At 43.3% G+C, this 23,097-nt stretch overlaps 1 protein-coding gene across 6 annotated transcripts in view; it reads right to left on the minus strand.

Annotated features, from left to right (window-relative positions):
• Window positions 1-13,333: 13,333 nt before the first annotated feature.
• The window catches only part of LOC119241213 (major histocompatibility complex class I-related gene protein), a 28,947-nt gene continuing 19,183 nt past the window's right edge, over window positions 13,334-23,097 (minus strand). For 4 of the 6 annotated variants that reach the window (XM_037506343.2, XM_054693431.1, XM_037506341.2 and 1 more), the window contains exons 2-5: window positions 21,575-21,835; window positions 20,619-20,894; window positions 17,786-18,058; window positions 16,159-16,638 (exon numbers count right to left, since the gene is read on the minus strand). In XM_037506343.2, the coding sequence (XP_037362240.1) occupies window positions 16,466-16,638; window positions 17,786-18,058; window positions 20,619-20,894; window positions 21,575-21,701 (849 nt within the window). In that variant the 5' untranslated portion in view covers window positions 21,702-21,835 and the 3' untranslated portion in view covers window positions 16,159-16,465. The other 2 variants (XM_037506342.2, XR_008551136.1) reach the window with 2 other exon arrangements.

Here is a 23,097-nt window from a genome sequence, read left to right on the forward strand (position 1 = left end):
GATGTCCACCTGCAACTTGCAGGACCATGTATTTTCAATGTGCCATTTTCCTGCACAGAAACCTTCAACAGTTCCTCATGACCTTATGGCAAAAATCCAACTCTCTGGCTTGGTCTCCAGAGTACTACACAATACATGGTCACAAACAGCCTGGAATGTCGAACAGAGTCTGATTTCTCACCAGCTGTTCATGGGCTGACTTGTGGGTGGTCCTTAGCTTGTAAAATTGAGGCTTGGACTAAATCAGTGGCCCTCAAACTATGGATTCACATTAGAACATCTGGGGAGACTTTAGCCGGACACCCAGGTCTCATCCCAGATGACCTGAATCATAATCTCTGGGCGAAACAGATTCACGTATTAGAATTTTCTAAGGCTCAATAATTAGTTACAACGTGCAACCATATTTGAGAATCAGTGGAGTAGCTGGTCAAGTTAAGATCATTCCAGGCCTAAAATTCTATGAATTTTTCTACTTTTCTACTAACTTTCCAACTTTTCTACTAACCTGAGTAAATGCCCAATCTCCTCCCCAGTTAGACAAGTATAATCAAATGTATATTTTCTCTTCTCCTGCTTCCTCCACAAAATGCCCTCTCCCCGCCTGTCCAAATTCTGCACCACTTCCTCCAGGAAGCCTTCCATATCCACTGGTGTTCACAGTATAAGCACTTGGGCACAAACACGCTCTCATAATCTAACAGTTATGTGTTAAAACCACAGTACCACATGTTATCTTGTGATAACCCTTATGCTTCTGCTTTGTATTTACTCACCTATTATTTCACTCTAATATGGATATATTTTCCCATTTCCAAATAATACTAGAAAGTGCTGGGAGATGCGACATTACATATTTTTTGCATTCTACCACCTCTAGAACCCTGAATATTGTTATGTGCCTATCAAGGGATCAATAACTATTTGTTAAGCCAATTAATGGGTTTCAAAATCTGAGGCTAACGTATATAAACACAGCCATCGAGAAGGTAAAAAAAAAAAAAAAGAGTACTCAACATAAACTATTCTAGTAGTATATTTGTCACCACAAATACATTTTATCTTACCCTAGCTCACAATTATTCATGACCCTAAACTACCATTTCCATACCAAAGCTATTTTTTTCACATAAAATAAGCTGATTTCTGATGGTCTGCTTTTTCTGCCAGGCTCTCTACACATTTGTGATTTTATTACTAAGAAAGTAATTGCTTGCCTACTCTGTTCTGCTTAAACATTTATAAGGAGCTAAAAACCCTACTGGTATCAACACCTCATTTAGGGGTAACCCAAATAGCTCCCAACCAATAGGAAGGTTGTCTCTTTTCTCCTCACTCCCATTTTAATTGTGATAGCTAGTAGAACAAATTTTAATTCATCAGTCAAGTCCCTTTCAGATCAAGACAGCTGATCTAAATTCCAACAGGAGTGCGCATTCTGTTCAAGAGCCCAAATCAGCAAGCCATCTCATACTCATTTTGACTAAACAAATTTTGAGTAAGTATTTATACAGACACATCCTCCCGTGTAAAAGGCAGTTTCAGATCTGCTATCTAACAGGAGTAAAGTGTGGATTAGCAGATTTATGTTCATCAGCAGTGTGAGCTCTTTGGAGGGACCATCACTGTAAAGTAGGCAGCATTCTCACAGCCTTCCCTACATCAGCACATACGAAGTTTTCTGGGTCCAACTCCTCTCATAAAAAGAGACCATCCCTTTTGGCCTTCCCTGAAAATATCAAAGACCAATGTGAGGTGGGGGAAAGTGTCTTTTAAAAGTCAAGTAGGATGATACATCCTTCCTATGAGAACTGGAGGAGGAAGAAAAAGTAGGTATAAAATATTCTGTGGCATTGCCCTTTAAGAAGTGTAAAATTTGAGTTCCCAGTCATAGTTCCCCCCATACACACACCCCATTTTCTTTGCAGGCTGATGTCATACTTAGTTTTGGAGTCCCGTTAGAGGTCAGAGTCCAGGGAGATTTTTCAATCTGGCTGTTTTCTGTTTGATTTTGAAATTGCCCATGCTGTGATGGAGTGTGGGTGTGCCTCAGTGGGGGTTCCGATGAGTGGCCTGGGGGGTGTGGCAGTGGGTGCTGAGGCTGATGGGGGCGGCCGACTGTGCAACTGAGTCAGTTTGGCCACAGTGGTTTGAATAAATGCTATAGCCCGGATGGATGGCAGAGCCTGAGGTCTCTTTTCTGTTATGACGGGGGTTTTAGTTTTGTTTTGGGGTTTTGTTTGGGTTTGGGGTGTTATTGTTTTGGGGTTTTGGGTTTTTTTTTTAAGGCTTAGAAATCATTTTAAAAGTTCTTTGATTGGTTCTTGGGTCCATATCATGTTTGTGTCTGTGCTTCCAATTGGATAAAATTACATTCATTTTTTAAAACAATGGTTTGCAAGCCCTGCGGGTGCCAGGGGTGGGGGTGGGGGGTAGGGGTGGGAGGGCACAAGAGCCCTTCATTCCTTCCCCTTCCACTGATGGGGGAGAAATAGAATGAAGGAAAGGAGATGGATTTGCTCTTTTTTTCTTCCCTGAGATCTAACTAGACTGGAAGGGTTTGACAAACAATTAACAATCCTCCCCACTCAGCTGCTGTTTCCCAAAATAGCATCTCCTTTGCTGCCAGGGTGGATGGGGGCCTTCAGGGGAGGAAGACACAAAGGTGCCCTCTTTACGAAGCCTGCTCTGTCTGTGAGATCTTGAAGGCAGAGGGGGAAGCCCAGGGGATTAAATTAGCAGGCAGCCCAGGCTCCACCTGGAAGGGAAATAGATAATAGGCTTTAAAGACAGGAAACAGCTTGTGCTCCAAAATAATAATTTTCAAAAGCAACACATGATGGATGCTGGGAGGGTTTTCTTTCCCCCAGTTCATAATTTCGAAGCGACATTGCCCTTTGAGACTAAGCCCAGCAAATGAGTGGGGTCTCCTGGTATCCCTGACATTCCGCTCCACCTCACCCCCACGACCTGCTTTGCAAGGGCGGTTGCAGCTGGCCCTTTTCTAAACCTGGCTCCCTTCAGACATTGCTCAGCACCCAGTCTTGAGATATCTCATTAGGACTAGAGATTTTTTTTTTTCTTTTTTAAGCTTCTTTCTTCCTTCTTCATTCCCTGCCTTGTCCTTAGGATTTCTTGTTCCCTGTCCCCTCTTCTGCTCTCTCAGCCTGCCATTTTTACCTCTTCCTTTTTTCTGAAAGACTGCCTCTCAGCTCCCACATGTCAATTTACTCTGCCAGCCCAGGCTCTCTAGGGTCCTGAAATGTCTCCTGTCATGAGCAGCCGTGTGGAGGGGAAGGGGGAGCACATGATGCGCTAAACAAAGGGAACAGACCAGCAACACTCCTTTGAGAAGGTCAGGAGCCGGAAATAAAGGTGGAAGGCGGAGAAACAGAAGGACCAAATATGCCCCCAAAGGATTAAAAGATTACACATATCAAATTAGATTCTAGATTTTGCTGTTTTTAAATTTCCTCGAAAATACACCCGACGGGAATTAAAGCGGCTATCAAAAATAGAAACCTGTTCCATGAATTAACTCACAATCAACCACTGCCGAAACTGTGAGCTTGGTGCCCTTTGCCTCATGCACAGGCCTCCACGCTAACAGCGACATTCCAGCTCATGGTCTGATCCATGGCTGCGTCCCTCTGGACTGGGATTTCCCTGAGCGTGGTGGGTGGGACTCTGTGTACAGTCTCAGTAGTGCTCTTGGCCCAAAGGAGGCACTCAAATGTTGGCAGGACTCTTGAAAGGTTGGGAGGGAGGGACGCAGGGAGAGACTACGGATAAACCGCAGAGGAAGACATTTGGGAGGATGAGACATTGTCCCTTTTTCTCTCCATATTCTAGAAATGGGAATATAGAAGGGCAGATAGGCAAAACAGAAAAACAATGTGATTTCCTTTGATGTTCCAGCAAGACTTGCTCTTCATAGCCTCTTCAGCACCCACCTAGTGCTCTGCATGGCATGCTCAGGGTTATGCTCAGCCCATGCTTGTTGAATTAATGATTTAGAGGAGAAAAACAGCTGTTTTCCCTCCGAGAGGTTTCCAGAAAAGAGAATGGAAGAGTGGTGTACAGTGATACAAATATAAAGCATTTTGACACTGTCTTTCACAACCTTGACTCTGAAACAGTGTAAAGGAGAAAAAACCCTCACCATGAGAAGGGATAGTTTGGAGACTATGGACAGGCTTTTAAAGCAAAGAGAGAGGATGGGAGTACCTATGTGGTTGGCATTTCCAAGCCCCTCTTTCAAAGGCATCTGTGGCTGACTCAAACGCTAGACATTTAGGTCCAGAGATGCTTAACGTTTTTTTCACTTGGCAAGAACTCTGCATGATAGAGGGATATTAATTGAGGAGCAAGGTCAGCGCCAGAACAGTAGGCCAAATAGAATATTTGCAGCCAGGAGGGCAAGGCTTCTGTCCTGACCCAAACTGGAGTGGAGAAAAGGTAGTGTGAATCCTTGAAGGACTTGAGTGAGGACTAAGCAAACACATGATTTTTTTTTTAATATATATATATGTATAAAACCAACATTTAGTATAATGACAAGATAGCTCAATCTGGGATCTGTCACTCAGGTACCTTTGAGCAATTCATTATCCAACTCCTTCCCCACAGCCCAAGTCCAGGGTTAAAAAAAAAAAGGAAGCCGTACAGGAGAGCCGAGATTTATAGAGGCCAAGAGCTTTACCAAATTCTGAACACAGAAATATGCCTGGGAGGTATTAGAAAGGGCAGTTAATTGGTTGGCTCCTGAATGTGTTAATCCTGAGCAAAGCTGTGTTACTACCTCATTAGCACATTAATTCTATTGACTAGTCTCTGCAGTCCTGTATCACTTAATATCCTGGGCATTTCGGGAGGTGGTTTTACAAAATCAAGTTGTATTGACTGGAATTGCAAATGAAGACGCTTGGCACACAAGTCCTTGTTCAGGATCATTTTAGGTTAAGAAAAGAGAAGGTGGTAAATACATGCCTGAGATTCCAAGCCTGGTTCTTTTTTTCTCTGCTCAGAAAACCTGTGGTTGGTCTGGGCACCATCAGGTTGCTCGTGTCTCCTGTAAGCACACAGTGAGAGACAAGCAGAGCTCCAACCCCACCTACTGTGCTGGAAACTGTATCTGGGATCAGTGAAGGATTCCATGGCCCCATCTCCACCTCTCTTCCAAAGGAGAAGGGAAGGAGCATCAGTTAAGATACCACCTTTTGGGGCCTCCCTGGTGGCGCAAGGGGTTAAGCACTGCACCATGAAGCAATCTGCAGCCTCTGCAGCATGAGTTCGATTCCTGGCCAGCCAGGGAGCGACCCACATGGTACAGAAGACCTCTCCCGACTCGTCCCACTGCTCCCCTCAGCAGTGTATTTCAATCAATCTGCCTGTTCTGGTCCCCACTCTGTCTCTGGTGAATCCTCTTACCCCCCACATCTCTGGCGTGCACCCCAGCTCTTGTATGCATAAATAAATCAATCTTAAAAAAAAAAAAGGATACCACCTTTCCTCCAAAGTCTTCTGCCAATCCTTCAAGTTGGAATTCATTTTTCTTTCATGGATTTTTTCTTTCATGCACCATATTTTTTGTACCATCTTCCTCAACTTTCTGCATGCAAGTCTTTCTTCCTACTGGATTATAAAATGGTTCAAGATGGGGGCTTTTTCAACATCTGTCTCTCCATTAGAATCCAGCCTACTGTCTTCTACCTAATAGGGAGCAAATACATGTTTGTTGCTTTGAATTTTTGAGAGTGAGCACGGGATCATGGAAAGAACACTGCATGAGGAACCAGATTCTCACACAGGGTTCTGCCCCTAGTCAGTCATGTGACACTGTGAGAGCCACTTCACAGTCCTCAGGATTTTAGTCGGTGAAATGATGAGGTTCATCTAAGGTCTTTTCCAGTTTCAACATTCTAGAAAAAAGGAATGAGAAATACTTTGAGGAGCCTAACTTTACTTGCCAAATTAGTGTCTGTGAAGGAATATTTGAAAGGAGTTGAGAAGTTTCCTAAGTGTTTCCAGAGGTTCTAAACCAACAAGATATAAAAGGACAAAAAAAAAAAAAAGCCAATGAAATGTTTTAGTAATTAACTTTAAAAATATAATTTTTTATTTTACTTCATTCATCTAAGGAAGATTCAATAATTGTCTGCTCTGTGCCTATCACCACACTGGGTTCTGGGAATACCAAGATGAGTATGGACTCTTCAGGGGAGCCATCATACATCTTCCTCTTTGTAGGGGAGACTGACAGGTGAGAATATAATAGAAATACATCCCGACCAATCCTACAGTAGACTATGTGCAAGGACAAAGGTAGAATCACAGGGCTAAGGTAATTCTTCTGTGATGCAGGGAGGGGATTAAGAGGAGAGAAAGGCTCATGGCTTCAGAGAAAGACACTGAGCTTTTTCTTCCACTAGTGGCAGAACAGGAAAATGGACAGAGACATGCGAGTTCAGAGGACAGCTCCAGCTGGCATCCAGCCCTTAATGAAGTAGCATCTGCCCCCAAATCCTGCTAGCACACCACATTTGTCTATTTCACAGAGGTGTCTCTTGCACCCAGGAAACTGGCGGGCACCTTGTAGTTCTCAAAAAATAGTCACTGAATATAAGAATAAAAAGAATATATTAAAATATTATGACACCACTGGCAGCCACTGCAGCATGAGTTTGATCCCTGGCCAGGGAGATACCCACATGGTGCAGCAGACCTCTCCTGCCTCTCCTGCTGCTCCCTTCAGCAGTGTATCTCAGTAGGTCCGCCTGTTCTGCTCCCCACTCTGTCTCTGGTGAATTCCCTCACCCCCCTGCATCCCTGGCCTACACCCCAGCTCTTGTATTTCAATTTTTTTAATCTTGAAAAATTAAAATACACCCTCTGTTTACTTCACCCACTGACTACCTTTTTTTTTTTTTTTTAAGATTTACTTATTTATGCATACCAGAACTGGGGTACAGGCCAGAGATGCGGGGGCTGAGAAGATTCACCAGAGACAGAGTGGGGAACAGAACAGGTGGACTGACTGAAATACACTGTTGAGGGGAGCAGCGAGCGAGTCAGGAGAGGTCTGCTGCGCCATGTAGGTTGCTCCCTGGCCCTGACTACCTGTTAATAGTTCAGAATGCTATACATTGACACAGTGGCCTCACAGAAGCTAGGGATGGAGACCTCAAGAAAGAAAGTATATTCAGTGATGTTAATTTATGGATATGTTGATAAAGGACAAGTGAAACCAGACTGAGAAGCAAGTTGGGCAGCTGGGAGTTTCCTGATAACCTCTCAGCAACAGAATAACAGGGGTGGTGGTGATGTAAGTCCTTCTGCAATGCGTCGAAGGGTGACAGGGAAATACCAAGTAGACTCGGTTAGCAGACAGCTTGCTTTTCAGAACTGAGATTGTAAAGATGAGGAAAGATCTTGAGAGAGAAATCCAGGAACTTGGGAGGGTTTTTCAAAGATGAGAGAGATTTGGTAATGAGCAAGGCACCTTCCTCCAGGGAAAGGAACCTTCCTCCAGGGAAAGGAACCAACCAATGCTGAGTTTCCATTTGTAATTAATTGTCTGAACCACTCTTGGGAAGGTGTGGGGCTTATAAGTGTGGACACTGGGGTTTGGTGTTTTTAAAACTTGCTTAAGACATGCTGAAACATAGAACTTGAGGACATTATGTTCAATCAATGTCACTCACAAAGATAAATACCATATGATTCTAGTAACATGAGGTACCTAAAGTAGACAAACTCACAGAGACAGAAAACAGAATGGGGAACGAGGGTGCTGGGGTTTGCCACTTAAATGGGTATTGAGTTTCAGTTTTACAAAATGAAAAGAGTTTTGGAGATTGGTTGCACAACAGTATGAGTGTACTTTACACCACTGAGCCATACACTTAAAAATAGCTATGATGGGGCCGCCCTTGGGGCGCAGGTGGTTGAGCACTGCACTATGAAGCAATCCACAGCCCCTGCAGCACGAGTTCGATCCCCAGCCGGCCAGGGAGAAACCCACATGGCGCAGCAGACCTCTCCTGTCTTGCCTGTTGCTCCCCTCAGCAGTGTATTTCAGTCAGTCTGCCTGTTCTATTCCCCACTCTGTCTCTGGTGAGTCCTCTCACCCCCCCGCATCTCTTGCCTGTACCCCAGCTCTTGCATACATAAATAAATGAATCTTTAGGGGAAAAAATGGCTAAAATGGTGAATTTTATGCTTTGTGTATTTTACATGATTAAAGAAAAATGGAATTTGCTCGAGATCACACAGCTAATACACGGAAGAGGTGGGATTCAAACCCCCGAAAGCTCTGCTTTTCTCTATATACACAAGGCTCTGAAGTTGAGAGAGAAATCCAGGCACTTGGGAGGGTTTTTCAAAGTTGAGAGAGATCTGGTAATGGGCAAGGCATCTTCCTCCAAGGAAAGAGGACTGGGAGAGACAGAGAAAGATCCTGCAGGAGTCTGTAAAGGATGGGATCTAGAGCCTAAAGTGGAGGAGCAGTCCAGAACAAAAGTAGAATGCCTCTACCATACGGGAAGGGGAGAATGCAAGCAGGACCCTCTGAGGCTTCAGAGCCAAGGACCTTTGGCGCTTCTCCACTTGCTTTGTGAAGTTGGAGGCAAAAAGGGTAGAAAGTGTGAAGGAGTAAAGAGGGTATGGGTGGCTGTTTTGGACAAAACTGACCAGAGTTACATTTCGCCAAGGAGGTTTTGGCCATTGTACCTAGCCAAATATGTGGATAAATTCTACAAGGAACTACCCCACGGAAAAATGCCATTAACAGAAGCTTATTCATTAGATTGACCAGTGTAGACACAATGGAAAGCATTAGTCACACTCCTTAGGTGACTAAGAGCCACCAAACAGATCCATTTACCTGTAGAATCCAGGTGCTGCCGTGAATGACCAGGAAAGAATTGCTGGAGGAAATCAGATTGAGACCACAACAATCAGAATAGTCAGAGTGTGATCACTCTTAAGTGGTAACTCTCCTGCAAAAAGAGACTTGAAGTTCCAATCATCTTGAGCTGCTCATAAGTGAGGAAGATTTCAGTCACATAGGCAGAGGATACTCACCTAAGGTTGGAGCATCTTCAAATTGTGAAAGATGGCAGCAAGACCCAGGCACCAAATTCTTTGCACTTTCATCTTCTATGGGATTTGAAACTAGTGGAAATGCCTCCAGTACTCCCAAACAAATTACTTTTGATATATAATGTGAGAGTACCAAATTCCAATTAGGACAGTCTTCAGATTATTCCATTAACAGGCCACCCAGATTATCTTAATTTATAATCTGCTGGTTGCATGTAAGCAGGAATTTTTTTTTTTAAAGAATTTTTTGGTAACTGTAGATAGGGTAAATGTTTTTCAGGCTTTTCTGCCCTCTCTCCATTAGGATTGCCCTGCATGATGGGGCACCTGCAGTTATAAACATTGTTATAAACTCTGTTGTTTACTTCTGTGGGCCCTGGCTCTGTACTGAGAGACTGGCCAAGAGAAGCAGAGGCAGGAGAAAGAACAGGACAGAGAAGGGGAAAAAGAAAGCCAGAGAGAGAGAGAAGGCCAGAGTGAAGACTTGCTGGGGGCTTGGAGGCCTATTGGCCTCCTGGGCCACTCCCTCCTCCCCCTGCCTTCCATGTACCTGGTTGCTGCAGTATATGTAAAAGCTCAATAAAAGCCTTAGAAAGACACAGAGGGCTCCAGGACTGTCCTTTACCTGTCTTGTCTGGCCTTCCTGCCACTACACTATAATAATAGGCAAAGGTCATTTTAAGAAGACAAATCTATTATTTGGCCATTTGCAGGGTAGGTAAAAGGTATCAGGAGTGAGAGAGAGAGAGAGAGAGAGAGAGAGAGAGAGAGAGAGAGAGAGAGAGAAAGAGAGAGATACTGCCTGCTGTGTACTGGGTAAATCCCAATAAAAGACCTGCAAAAAACCACTGAGGACGCTGACTCCTCCTTTACCCGGTCTGCTGGACCAGAAAACCTGCACCGTGTCCATTCCTGCCCTTACACCATTCTCTATGTGGAACTAGTTTCATGCATATATTTAAGCAGATCATTCCTAGTATCATAGTGACCTTCAATGGAAAACAACTTATTTTTAAATAGAGATTCACAAAAAGTTCACAATTAGTAGAGATGTCCCATTTACATTTCATCAAGTTTCCTCCAGGGATATGTCTCATATAAATATGGTACTATATTGAAACTGATACTACTTTACTACATATATATGGTTCTATGTCATTTTATCCCATGTATAGATTCATGTAATCAATATACAGGACTATTCCATCATAATAAAGTGTTCTCTTCTCATGCTGACCCTTATTGTCACATTTGTCTCACTTCCTGCCCCGCAATTCTCCAGACATCCCTAACCCTAGAAACCACTAATCTGTTTTCCAGCTGTATGTCATTTTGAGATGTCATAGAAATGGAATTAAGTGTGTGATCTTTTGAGATTTTTCACTCTGCATAATGCCCTTGAGAGTCATCTAAACTGTTGCATGTTTTTATTGCTGTGTAGTACTCCATGGACTACATATTCCATTGCTTAACCATTTATGGTGGGACAGTGGCGTTGTTTCCACTGTCAGACTATTACAGATAAAGCTAGTATGAACTGTGTGCAGATTTTTATGCGGACCTAAGGTTTCATTTCTCTGGGGTAGATTCCCAGGAGTGTAATTGCTATGTAAGTATATATATTTAATTTTTAAGACAACGACCAAACTGTTTTCCAGAGTGCCTATGCCATTTTACGTTCCCACCAACAATGAGTGATCCAACTTCTCCACATCCTTGTATTTTGTATTGTCACTACTTTTTATTTTAGCTGCTATTATAGGTATACAGAGATACCTCATTGCAGCCTTAATTTCCATTTCCTAATGAGTAATGATGTTGTCCACATGCATGTAAAAACGAAGTTCTATAATTGGCTTCAGGATTTCTTTGGCACATAATTTTATCTATGCTTCACTTTTCTCATCTGTACAATGAGAGAATTTAGCTGATATAGGACCCACAAACAATCTTCCAGCTCTGAAATCCTGTATACCACTGACTTAGGGAGTTTTCTGCAAGGTGAGGAGCCTTTAATTTCTCTTTGGGTATCTTGGTTGGCTATTCCCATCTGCCAAGAACTGACAAGTAATGAATCTTTTCATAGGCTTCATGGACGATGATTCCGTGAATGTATGACAATCCCCTCTGTGCTTCATTTGGCCTGACTGGTCTTAATGCAGCATTTTAAACTCCCATCATCAAAGGCTAAGCAAAAGATTCAGACTTTCACAAATTTATAAAGGATTTTCTTTTCTGATTCATTGAAAATTTGTATTTATTCTTTTGTTCCCAAAGTTTTCTATAGAACATAGTTCTGAGTAGCTGATACCTTACAGTTTTCATCAGACATCAAATATGTGCCTACTGTGTGCAGACAGGAGAGTGTACTGGAAAAAACACAAATTGTGTGTGGACAGGGACTTGGAATTGGATTATGCCTCTACCACTTATTAACTGTGACCTTGTCAAGATATATAACGTCTCTGGGTTTCAGTGAAATAGGAATAATAAGACCTGCTGCTGAAGTTGTTATGAGGTATAAGATAATACATGTGAACTATTCACAATGAGCATCAATAAATAGTAGCTGTGTTTATGTGGGACACAGGGAGTCATCCTGGAGAAAATCTGGAGAAGAAATGTAGCATGTGCCTTCCCCTGTGTGATGCGCTTTCACACACACATCTGTGCACACACATCTCATATAATTCCCACATGAGCTCAGGGAACCAGGTAGTTATAACCCCCTTTTTCTAAAACTGAGGCTCAGAGAAGCCAAATAACTTACCGTAACCCTGATGGTATTCAAATCCTGTCCTTAAAGGGGTTATGGTCTAGCAGGAGAGATAAGCTGTGCAGGAACAGATAAATGCCAACACAGAGTAGCAAAGTGTCAGCTGCATGGCAAAGCCAAAAAGCACTTAGGGGTTTAGAGAGAGTTGATTGAGAGGGGATTAGAGAGGGTTGTCCAGTTGGGGAAGGCAAAGGAAACCAGAGGATTAGAACTTACTTTCACTGGACATCTGAGTTCCTAGATGTCACCATTGCAACTGGCCCTTGGTCCTGGTAGCCCAGCCCAGCTGCTGCAGCCAGAAGAAGGTGCTTGGCTCTTCCAACCCTCCCTTCTCTCTGTCTTCCTTTCATTAATGGAATGTTTTTATGTAGGCCCGCCCATCTCACTGTAGTTTTATCCATCTATTTCTGTTTTATAGCATTACCACATAGGCCACTGTCAGATTTATATTTTTTCTTATAAAACTCAGTATCTATTTTGTAGAAATATGTTCTAGATTAACATCTCTTAAGTACTTTTTTTGCGATCTAAGCTTGATTTGCTTGTAAGCATATGTCTGAGCCATTTTTGAATTTGTTAGTTTTCAAAATGTCACTGGGCTCTAATGACTATACAGTGTGGCTCATAGTAGGTGTTATAGAAATTTGTCTAGTCAATGTGCAGATGTATTGAGTGCCCACTATGGGGCAGACATTGGATTCTCAGGTCTCAGGGAGTATGCAGTCTGTGAATCAATGAGTATCAATATACTGTGGCAGGTTATTAGTAAGAAATTGGAGTAAATAAACTCTGGCATTAATTAAAAAAGGGTATACAATGCCACAAAGAACCACTAATTCCTTGTGGCAGGAAACAAGCCTTACAAATTTCATCGTTGGACCCATAAACACATCACCTTATAGACTGGTTTCAAGTCCATGAGGCTGGGTGTCTTTACAAATCTTTGAAATTGGATCTCAGTTTCAGTTGCAAAGGTCTAAATTGGATTAAAATAGCTTGCCTTTTTCCTCTTCAAACCTTCTGGCTCCTCAGGAATCAATGACAAATACAGTATTTTATTTTATTTTTTTTTGTGGGACCCTCGCCGGCGGCTGGGGAACGACGGCGCTGCAGAGGCTGTGGGCAGCTCCGCAGCCCAGTGCTCAATACAGTATTTTATTTATTTATTTTTTTTTTTTTTTTTTTAATAGAGGCATGTTTTATTTATTTATTTATTTGTTTGTTTTTGGTTTATACATGCACTGGGTACAGTCAGAAGCGCGGGAGGGTGAGAGGACTCACCAGAGCCAGAGCGGGGAGCAGAGCAGGCAGAAGGACCGAAGTACACTGCTGAGGGGAGCAGCGGGCGGCAGGAGAGGTCTGCGCGCCATGTGGGACCCTCCTCCGGTGGCCGGGGAGCAGCCGGGGATCGAACCGGCGCCGCAGAGGCCGCGGGCAGCTTCGCAACCCAGCGCTCAACCGCTGCGCCACCGGGGAGGCCCCAATACAGTATTTTAAAGGAAAGATGGAAGCCAGCCCAAGTACTCAGCCTTGGGGTTACATCTGGTTTGGCAACTTCCTGTTGTATGCACAGATAATATATTTGTAGATGTATTGTGAATAACATGCAGAGTACATGCTTCTAGACCTTCTGAGGTATAACAAGGGGCTGTGTTTTAGCAGTTGACAGGACTCCAAATATTTTACTTTTTATCACTGCACTCCTCAAATTTCCCCAGAATTGTCACCCACCTTTAAGAGATAGTGTCTCCTCAATGCGTTCCCAGAATTCTCTATTTATACTACTATCTTGTCGCTCAGAAAAAAAAAAATAGTGCTTTAACCCAGTTAGGGTGACACATCCACCTTGGGATATCCACACTGATACCCCAAAAGGAAATTTAAAAAAAAAGCAGAGACAGCGTTAGCTTGGGTTGAAATGTCTTATTTTTCCCTTGGTTTCACTTCCTTTTCCATTCTGGTGGGTTCCCATTTCGTCCTGTAGCCTCCTGTTCCCTGAATTTATGTTCCAGAAGAGAAGCTCTTTTCTCGAAGCTGTTTTTCTCCTTGGTTGTTCCCACCCTCTGGCCCCTGTTTTGCTGTGGCCAAGGTGCTTGCCTCAGAGCCCTGCTCCGCTTGCCAGGGCTCCAGGCCAACCCGGCCTCCAGCTGCCACTCAGTTGCTCAGCTCCAACTGTCCAGCTCCAACAGACTCAGAACCTTCTGGTCCCAAACATTCTCTCACACCCCACCCCCACCAAGGTGCAAATGCCAGCTTTCCTACTAGACTCAGCTAACACTGAAAGGAAGAAAGGAGAGGGAGAGGTAAAACCGTTTAGAAGAAATGGTTTCATATGCTTCCTAGGTTAAGGTCATGGATAAGAAGTGATGGAATTTGTATTTTAAGAACATTCACTAACAAAATACTCAAATGATGATAGAAAAAAAAAATCCAGACCATATAACAGTTCTACTGGCTCTATGAATAAAAAATTAATACGTTAGGTATCAGATAGTTGAGTCCCCAAGACGGCCTTCACAAAAATGGTGCCTCATGTAAGAACCTTTGAATTCTATCCTTTTCCCTGTTAAATGTTTTGGTAGGGCAAGTGTGGTTAGAATGTTTATGATCCCTAATCTCACAGACAAGGCAATGACAAAGTATTAAACAAAGAATGTTAATGCTGCTGATACCCTTGAAGAATTCAGACAAGTCCTTGGAATGTTCATCCTGGGCCCCTGGAATGTCATACGATCCTGAGTGAGTTATTTCCCCTCTATGACTTCACTGTAAGATGACACTGTTCCTTTGCTCTGGTACATGAGGACTAGCTAATTAAAATACTGTACTGGTTCATTCAAGAAGTATTTACTGAGTTCTTACTACATAGAAGGCATCATGAAAACAGACTATGTAATATGACATAAATTTTTTAAAAATAGATTGCCATAAATAAACTCTGTGATAGGATTATGCAAAACCTTTCAGATAATTTTAGCTGACTGGATGTACTATACAAGGCTTCCAGTTCTAGAAGGACAGAAATTAGACTTGAATCCACTTCTGAGACAAAAACCGACTATCATTTTGACATTAGAGATTGCTATGGGCTCCAGGTCTCTGCAGATTCATTAAAAGTGATATGATGTCTGACAATTATTGAGCTTACTTTCCCACAAAAGACAGAAAGAATGAGACCACCTCCATGATCTGACCAGGCATATTTCCAATATTCCAAGTTTCCAGTTAGAGTTTCCATAAGAACAGGGGCCTTTTTGCTTTCTCTCAGGTCAGGAAATGTACAAAATGATCAGGCCATTCGCAGCAATGTGGATGGAGCTAGAAGGAATTATGTTCAGTGAAATAAGTCAGAAGGAAAAAGAAAAATATCAGATGGTTTCACTTATAGCAGGAAGATAGGGTAGTCAAATAAGACATCAGTGTAAAAAAAAATAATAACAATACAAAACACAACAAAGCAAAAACAGACAATTATAAATCAGAGACATCCTGCAGGGAAGGGAGGGAGGAGCACAGGGGGCTGAGGTGACGGTGCTGGGTGCATTGGTGAAGGAAACTCTATGGGGACTACACCTGAGGGGGTGGGGGAAGCATATATTGCTTAAAAATGAACAATGATGTAAAAAACAAAAAAATTTAAGAAAATGATCAGGCCATTGTAGAAACTTGCTGGCTACTCTCATGGGGTAACTCCACTCTGTCTGTAGGGCCTTAGTCATGGTGCCCACAATATTCTCAGTTCTTGTATAATAAACATTCTCATGAAAAATGATAAATGAGAAAGGTGTTTCTATGCTTTAGAGAGGAACCCTTCTCTGGTGGTGTTCAACTGGAGGCTAGATGCTCAAGTCAAAGGCACTGTAGAAGACAGTTCCTGCCCTGATCATAAGAGTCCTTCCAGTTCTGAGATTCTCCAATCTCCTCATAAACCACTGTTGACAAATGAGATATAGGAAAATGTTGTGTCATGAGACAAGCTACATTTAGAGCCAAGAGTGATAAAGGAGTCCATCAAAAGAGCTTGAAAGCTGACAGTCCTTTTAGATAAAAAAAAAAAAAAACCACAAGAGAAAATTTCTTGGTTCCTGTCTTCCTGCCATAAATGTTCAATCCTATAATATCCAAGTCTGTTGCGAATGTGGTCAAGAGCTCTGATCACTGTACCTCAGTCCACAAAGATAGAAGAAGCCATCGTTCCTACAGGAAAGACAACTGGAAAAGAGTTATCTCCAATCATTGCGTGGTTGTAGGAAGGTAAACAACTCCATTTTTCTCTGAAAGGAAAGAGTTTTTAGTTAGATACATGCATTTCCCCCATAACTCAAAAATAAATTATGCAATATTCAGCAAAATCCAAGAAGCCAGCATTGACATTTTTAGCCTGTTTTGTCAAGCTTCTCTTAACACTTGACAAATTTTAACTCAAATTCACAAACTCCACAAGATAAAAAGCAGAAATTTGCAGAGTATATCATTCTTGAGGGAACCATGTGCTTACATGGTGGGAGAGATGTTCCAGGTCCTTCTCTGACCCCAAAGTGAAGGTCAACACATTTCTAAATGGAGCTCAAGTGGCAGGTGCAAAAACTAAACGTCTCTGGAGTTGTAGGAGAGACAGTCTGCAGCCCTCCAGGATTCTTCCATATGCCTCTCACCTCGCTGCCTTCTCCAGACTAGGACACCAACTCCAAGCAGGGCAATGATGGCCAAAAGAGTGAACCCAAGGACAGCTTTCACCACCACTGGGAGGGTTTCCAATTCTGAGAGCAAGCAAATGAGGAAAAATCCATAAGTCCTCCTCTCCTTGCATGTTAACTTTTTGGGGATTTTATCCCTGGGGTCATCAGACACTCCAACCCTATTCCCTACTGTCACCTCTCAGTTCACAGCTCCATTTAAGGTAACAACTGAAAACAGAGGAATAGCAGTTCCCAAAGTATGGGCTGAATGCTCCAGAGTCCCCAACACCCTTTCAGGGAATCCGAGATCTAAGTCACGATTTCCCTTTTAATTAATTTATTTTTTAAAGGACTTTTTTTGGGGGGGGGCATAGAAGAATTGAGTTGTAGGCCAGAGGTGTGGGGGAATGAGAGGATTCACCAAAGACAGAGTGGGGAGCAGAAGAGGATATACTGAAATGCACTACTGAGGGAAGCAAAAAGTGAGACATGACAGGTCTGCTGTGCCATGTGGGATAGCATTGTGGCCAGGGATTGAACTCAGGTATAGTGGTGATAGCGCTGAGACTTAAGGCCTAGACCACCAGAGAGGCCCCTTTTTAATTTTTTTTAAAGATTTATTTATTTAAGCATACAAGAACTGGGGTACAGGCCAGAGTTGTGGGGTAAATGAGAGGATTCACCAGAGGAAATGGGGAGCAGATCTACTGAAATACACTGCTGAGGGGAGCAGCGGGTGAGACAGGAGAGGTCTGCTGTGCCATGTGGGTTGCTCCCTAGCCAGCCAGCGATCAAACTTGTGCTGCAGTGGCTGGCGATAGCTTGACAGCACTGTCTTTAACCCCTGTGCCACTAGGGAGGCCCACCCTTTTATATTTTTTAATCTCAGTTTCTCAGTGAAGTATACAGTGTGTACAGTGGAATTTTCTAGACGTTGCATGACATGATGACATCATCACTCTGATGTCTAATGCAATATATGTTTGTTTTAAATTTTTTTAAATTTTAATTTTATTTGTAATATAGCAAGCAGTAGACAGACCCCCACAGAAATGAAAGCTCTTTGGGGCCTCACAGTAATTTTTAAAAGTATAAAGGAGTGCTGAGACCAAAAATGTGACAGAACTTCTGATTTCAAAGACTCTTCCTAAAGAACATAGCGATCCAGGCTTCCTGTTCACCCCCTTTCCTCATTTCACTCCCCAGGTGGACAAAGCCCCATCCTTACCCTGGTGGGCCTGAAGCAACAGGTGGTGGCCGCAGTGTTCCACATGGCAGGAATAATGACCGCTCTGAGGATCCAGCTCAACTGATATCGACATCTGATAGGTCCCATCCCCGCTGGGAAGAACATCTCCATACTCCACCTCTTGGACAATTTCTTCCCCATTTTTCATCCAGATCATGGAAATTTCTGGGGGGTAAAAGCCATGAGCTCTGCAGAAAAGAGTAGTATTCCCCAGTGAAGTTTCTTTGCGAGTTATTCTGACGAGCGGGGACTCTAGGAAGAAGAAGCCGTAGTTAAACAGATAAAGCTTATCTACCAAGCATATATTATTAGAACTTGACACCATGTTTCCTAATTCATTCACTGCAGGAAATATCAAAACTAAGAATGGCCCAGAACCCCCATCAACAGCAAATTTATATATTGTGTGCTTCCTACTAGAACAATGTGCTGGGGAATGACAAATGGGGAAAAGATATTTCTCTTTCTAAGGAAGAGAAAAACTTTTGAGTACAGTTGACCTTTGAATAACTCAAAAGTTTGGGGCACTGATTCTACCTCTGTGTGGTCAAAACTCCAAAAATCACAAGTTCTCCCACTTTCTTGGTCTCAGGGCTCCTTTATACTTTTAACTTTTGTCTACCCCAAAACGGAATTACTACTACCCTGCTGTTGATCTGACGCCTTACCAATAACATCAGTCAATTAACACTTATTTTGTTATTTGTATTATTTACTGTATTCTTACACTAAAGTACACTAAAAAAAAGAAAATGTTATTAAGAAAAGCATAAGGGGGCCCTCCCTTGGTGGCTCAGAAGGTTGAACGCCACACTATGAAGCTGTCTGCAGCCTGCAGCGCCGATTGGATCCCCGCCTGCCGGCGAGGGTCCCACATGGCGCAGCAGACCTCTCCTGTCGTACCCACTGCTCCCCTCAGCAGTGTGTTTCGTCAGTCTGCCTGTTCTGTTCCCCACTCTGTCTCTGGTGAATCCTCTCACCCTCCCGCGCATCTGGCCTGTCTCCCGGTTCTTGTATAAATAAATAAATCTTTAAAAAAAAATTAAAAAAAAAAAGAAAATCATAAGGGGGCCTCCCCTGGTGGTGCAGCGGTTGAGCACTGGGCTGCGAAGCTGCCCACAGCCTCTGCAGCACTGGTTCGAACACCGGCCACCAGCGAGGGTCCTACATGGCGTGCAGACCTCACCTGCCACGCATGCTGCTCCCCTCAGCAGTGTGTTTCGTCAGTCTGCCTGTTCTGTTCCCCACTCTGTCTCTGATGGATCCTCTCACCCTCCCGCGCATCTGGCCTGTACCCCGGTTCTTGTATAAATAAATAAATATATCTTTTAAAAAAAAGCATAAGGAAGGAAAATACATTTACAAGTATTGTAATACAAATACTGTATTTATTGATAACCTGAATTGACCTCATCTCTTCATAAGATGAATTGTCTAGCATTACCTACATCAACATTGTCTTATAGGATACCAAATACTGTCAATGCTCTACATATTACTAACAACACTAGACATCAAAAATGAAAATATAGGGCCTCCCCAGTGGCCCAGCGGTTGAGCGCTGGGCTGCAAAGCTGCTCGCAGCCTCTGCAGTGCCGGTTCGATCCCCGTCCGCCGGCAAGGGTCCCACATGGCTCGACAGACCTCTCCTGTCTGGCCCACTGCTCCCCTCAGCAGTGCATTTCATCAGTCTGCCTGTTCTGTTCCCCGCTCTGGCTCTGGTGAATTCTCTCACCCTCCCGTGCTCCTGACTGTACCCAGTGCTTGTATAAATAAATAAATAAATAAATCTTTAAAAAAATAAAATATAGTATGAGAATGAAATTCATATTAATTACAGGTATAATGACTTATGTATTGGTAATATGTATTGAAAACAACTGTATATAATTGGATGCACACAGTTAAAATTCTTGTTCAAGGGCCAAGTATATTTGAAAAACATGTCAGGGTCACTTACTGTTGACTTTAAAATACTCTGAAGAGCCACAGAAAGAGAAAACTGAGCTACAAAATATGTAAATGATAATTTAGTAAAAGATTAGAGATTAGAACTCAGACCTCCTTTTTCTCTATTCTGTGCTAGAGTAAATTGATAAAGCCACCATCTCAGTTCAGCTGTGTAAATTGCCTGTGTATTCGGGTTGGCACTTTGATGATTGTATTGGTCTGAATATTTGTGTCTCCACCACCCAAATTCATACACTGAAATCCCAATCCCCCAAAGGAGATGCTATTAGTAAATGGCGCTTTTGGAAGATGCTTAAGTCATGAGTGTAGAACCCTCATGAATGGAATCAGTGGCTTATAAAAGAGGCTTCAGAGACATCTCTACATTCCTGTGCCATGTGAGGAAGCAGCAAGAAGTGGGCAGTCTGTGACCCAGAACAGGGTCCCATCCAACCATGCTAGTACCCTGATCCTGGACTTCCAGGCCCCAGAACTGTGAGGAGTAAACTTCTCTTGTTTATGAGTTATCCAGTCTGTGAAATTTTTGTCACAGCTGTTGAAATGGACTAAGACAGTGACTGTAACAGAAACAAAATATGTAATAGATCATGACATGTTTACTCTCAAAGGGGCTGCAGAAATTCATATCATAGAGGGATGCCAGCAGTGACAACTAAGACTGGTCCATTTGTGATAAATAAAAAGTAACTGAGGAAATATTTCATGGGGAATTATAGATCACAATGGTCCAACTAACAAGATCTATTTTAGAATAGAATGAATATAACCTAGTTTAGAGGCAGTTGTATATAAAACCAACACTCTGAGGATGCAGGACCAAGGTGGTCTTGCTTCTCTTTACCTGTCCTTTGTAGGGTTTCCTTCCCATACTCCAGAAATCTCTTTAACCAGGCAATACATTCTTTTTCCAACCAATTCTTTTGATATTGTAACTCATGCCGATTGGCCTCCCATGCTCTCTTAATGATCTGAGCTATGTTATTAAAAGCCATCCAGGAGAGGGTATCTTTGTTGAAGGTAATGAAGTCCTGTCCATCATAGGCATACTGAAGAAATCCCTTGGTGCTTCCATCCTCAAGTAGCTCACAGCCAATCATTCTCTGGTAAGTGTGAATCCCTGTAACACACAGGCAGACCAGGAAGTGTTTACACTGGGACATGGGAGTGGGTTCCCAGGCGATGTGATTGGGAGCATAGCTAGAAGCATCCTCTCCCCTAAAATACATCACCAGCAGGCCTGCCACAGCATCCCTGAGCCTCCACGTGGTTCCAGTGATGTAAACCCATCAACTAACAGATATTATGGAGTACTAACTGCATGCCAAGCAAACATGATAATGCCTGCCTTGAGGAGTTATTCCTATAATGGAAATGATTCGTTGATCAACTTTGTGGATATTGTGAGTGCAGTGGAGGAGGGAGAACCATGCAGGAGGAAGAAACATTGCTGGGAGACTTCACATAGTTATTATGCATGAGCACGCAGCTCTATAGCTATCAGGAAATGAGACACAGATTGGCCAAATTCAGATGGTAAAGGTAGAATACTGGTCAGAAGCCTGGAAGGGGATGGACTAAGGAGGTGGGGGGCAGAGGACAAATGGGTCCTGGGGAGAGATGGGCAATTTGGAAGGTGCATAGGGCAGATAGCAAGCTCTGAACCCTGTCAACCACACTGCCCACGCTTTGCCAAAAGCCACAGAGAGAGTGAAAATCAGCAACTGTTTGCATTCATTGTCACTCTGGGGACCTTGCTGCCTGCTGGGGTGGGGGCTGGTAAGAGAAAGCAGTGGTCACCTGAGTGATTGTAGTGGCTCTGCAGTTGCTTCAGTTCCACCAGGAAGTCCTGCTGCCAGCCCCGCAGCAGCTGAGTGTATCGCTCCCAGTGATCAGGCGCCAGGTTCTCTGCCATCCATGGGGCCATTGGCTCTTTCTTCTGGGAGACACTGTCATAGGTGGTGATCGGGTGGAGGTCCACATATCCAACTGAAATAAATTCAGGTATCCCTTGGCCAGGATCCGAAATGCCCAGGCGAAAATATCTCAGAGAGTGATTGCCTGGAGGGAAGTAGAGAGAGAAGACAATTAGAGTCCCAAATGATCCAGATCCAGATCCATGGCCTTGTCTGGTTACTCCACACATCACAGTTCCAGGTCCAGCTGTGTCCATTTCCCTGGGACCCAGCTGCTACTTTCTCTTCCAGAATGAGGGAACCCCAGGAATTGGGGCCTGGCAAGGACTTAAGAGCTCCAGCCCAAGAGTTTAGCCACTTTTGCTCAGGTTTGGAAACTTTAGGATGAAATTTTGAACATAATATAAACTTGTAAGCGACTAGAGTTCTGCTTTGGTCTTCAGGGAGAAAGGTTCAGAACCACTCATTGGGAACCCCCGGGGGGCTGTCCCTGATATGATAGCCCAAACCTCTTGTTTGGCTCTGTGTGCACAAATGAGGGTCCCCACCTACCCGTGCGCGCGCGCACACACACACACACACACACACACACACACACACACACACACACACACGGCCAGTCAGAGACAGAACCTACAAAAGGACTCTGGCCTCCTGAGAAAAAAGTTTTAAAGCACAGTCTTTTTTCTATTATACCAAACCACCTCTGTCAACCATATTCTTATTCATTCTTTACTTCTCCTTTTGGTCAAATATCCTTATGAGAACTATGATCATCACTAAGGGTCAAAAATAAGATAAAATACAGCAAAACTTTTTGGTCCTCTCAGCCACTTCACACTGAAACTTCCCTCAGTTCATCCAAGTTGCTCAGTGTCTGCCTGAGATAGACAAAGTGTTTTCAGAGTAACATGGTGGGGTCAGTGGCAGCTGTGGGCCTTGGGGAGAGATGATGCTGGAGAGGTGAACAGAGCCCAGGCTGAGAAGGTCCAGGCCCCCCAGGGCATGCCAGGGAGCTGGCCAAAGAAGGTGTGTAGTACAATGGTTTTCTCCCCGTACCTGCCTTCTGTGTTCTGGAAATACCTCTCTCTGATGCCTTTGCCTTACTACTTCCCGCCACCCTAACTCACCTAAATAAATCCTTCCCAGTCATCAAAACCATCTCTAAAGATACTCCCAGGACCAGCCCTGACATTTGCATGGCTGCATAAAGAGGACTGAGGAGACCCACATACCAGAGCGCCAGGTATCTGAAAGGAATAAATCAAGGTACCTAACCATTAAATATGTTCTATCCTCTGATCTTGGCAAATATCCCATTATATGACTCTGCAGTCCAAGTTCCAATGTACAAGTCTTGGTGTTTATAAAATTCTGAACCTGAATGAGGTAACAGAGAAAATGGGC

Source organism: Talpa occidentalis, unplaced genomic scaffold (assembly GCF_014898055.3).
Source record: "Talpa occidentalis isolate TD23 unplaced genomic scaffold, MPIMG_talOcc4v2.1 talOcc4.12, whole genome shotgun sequence".
Taxonomy (NCBI): Eukaryota; Metazoa; Chordata; class Mammalia; order Eulipotyphla; family Talpidae; genus Talpa; species Talpa occidentalis.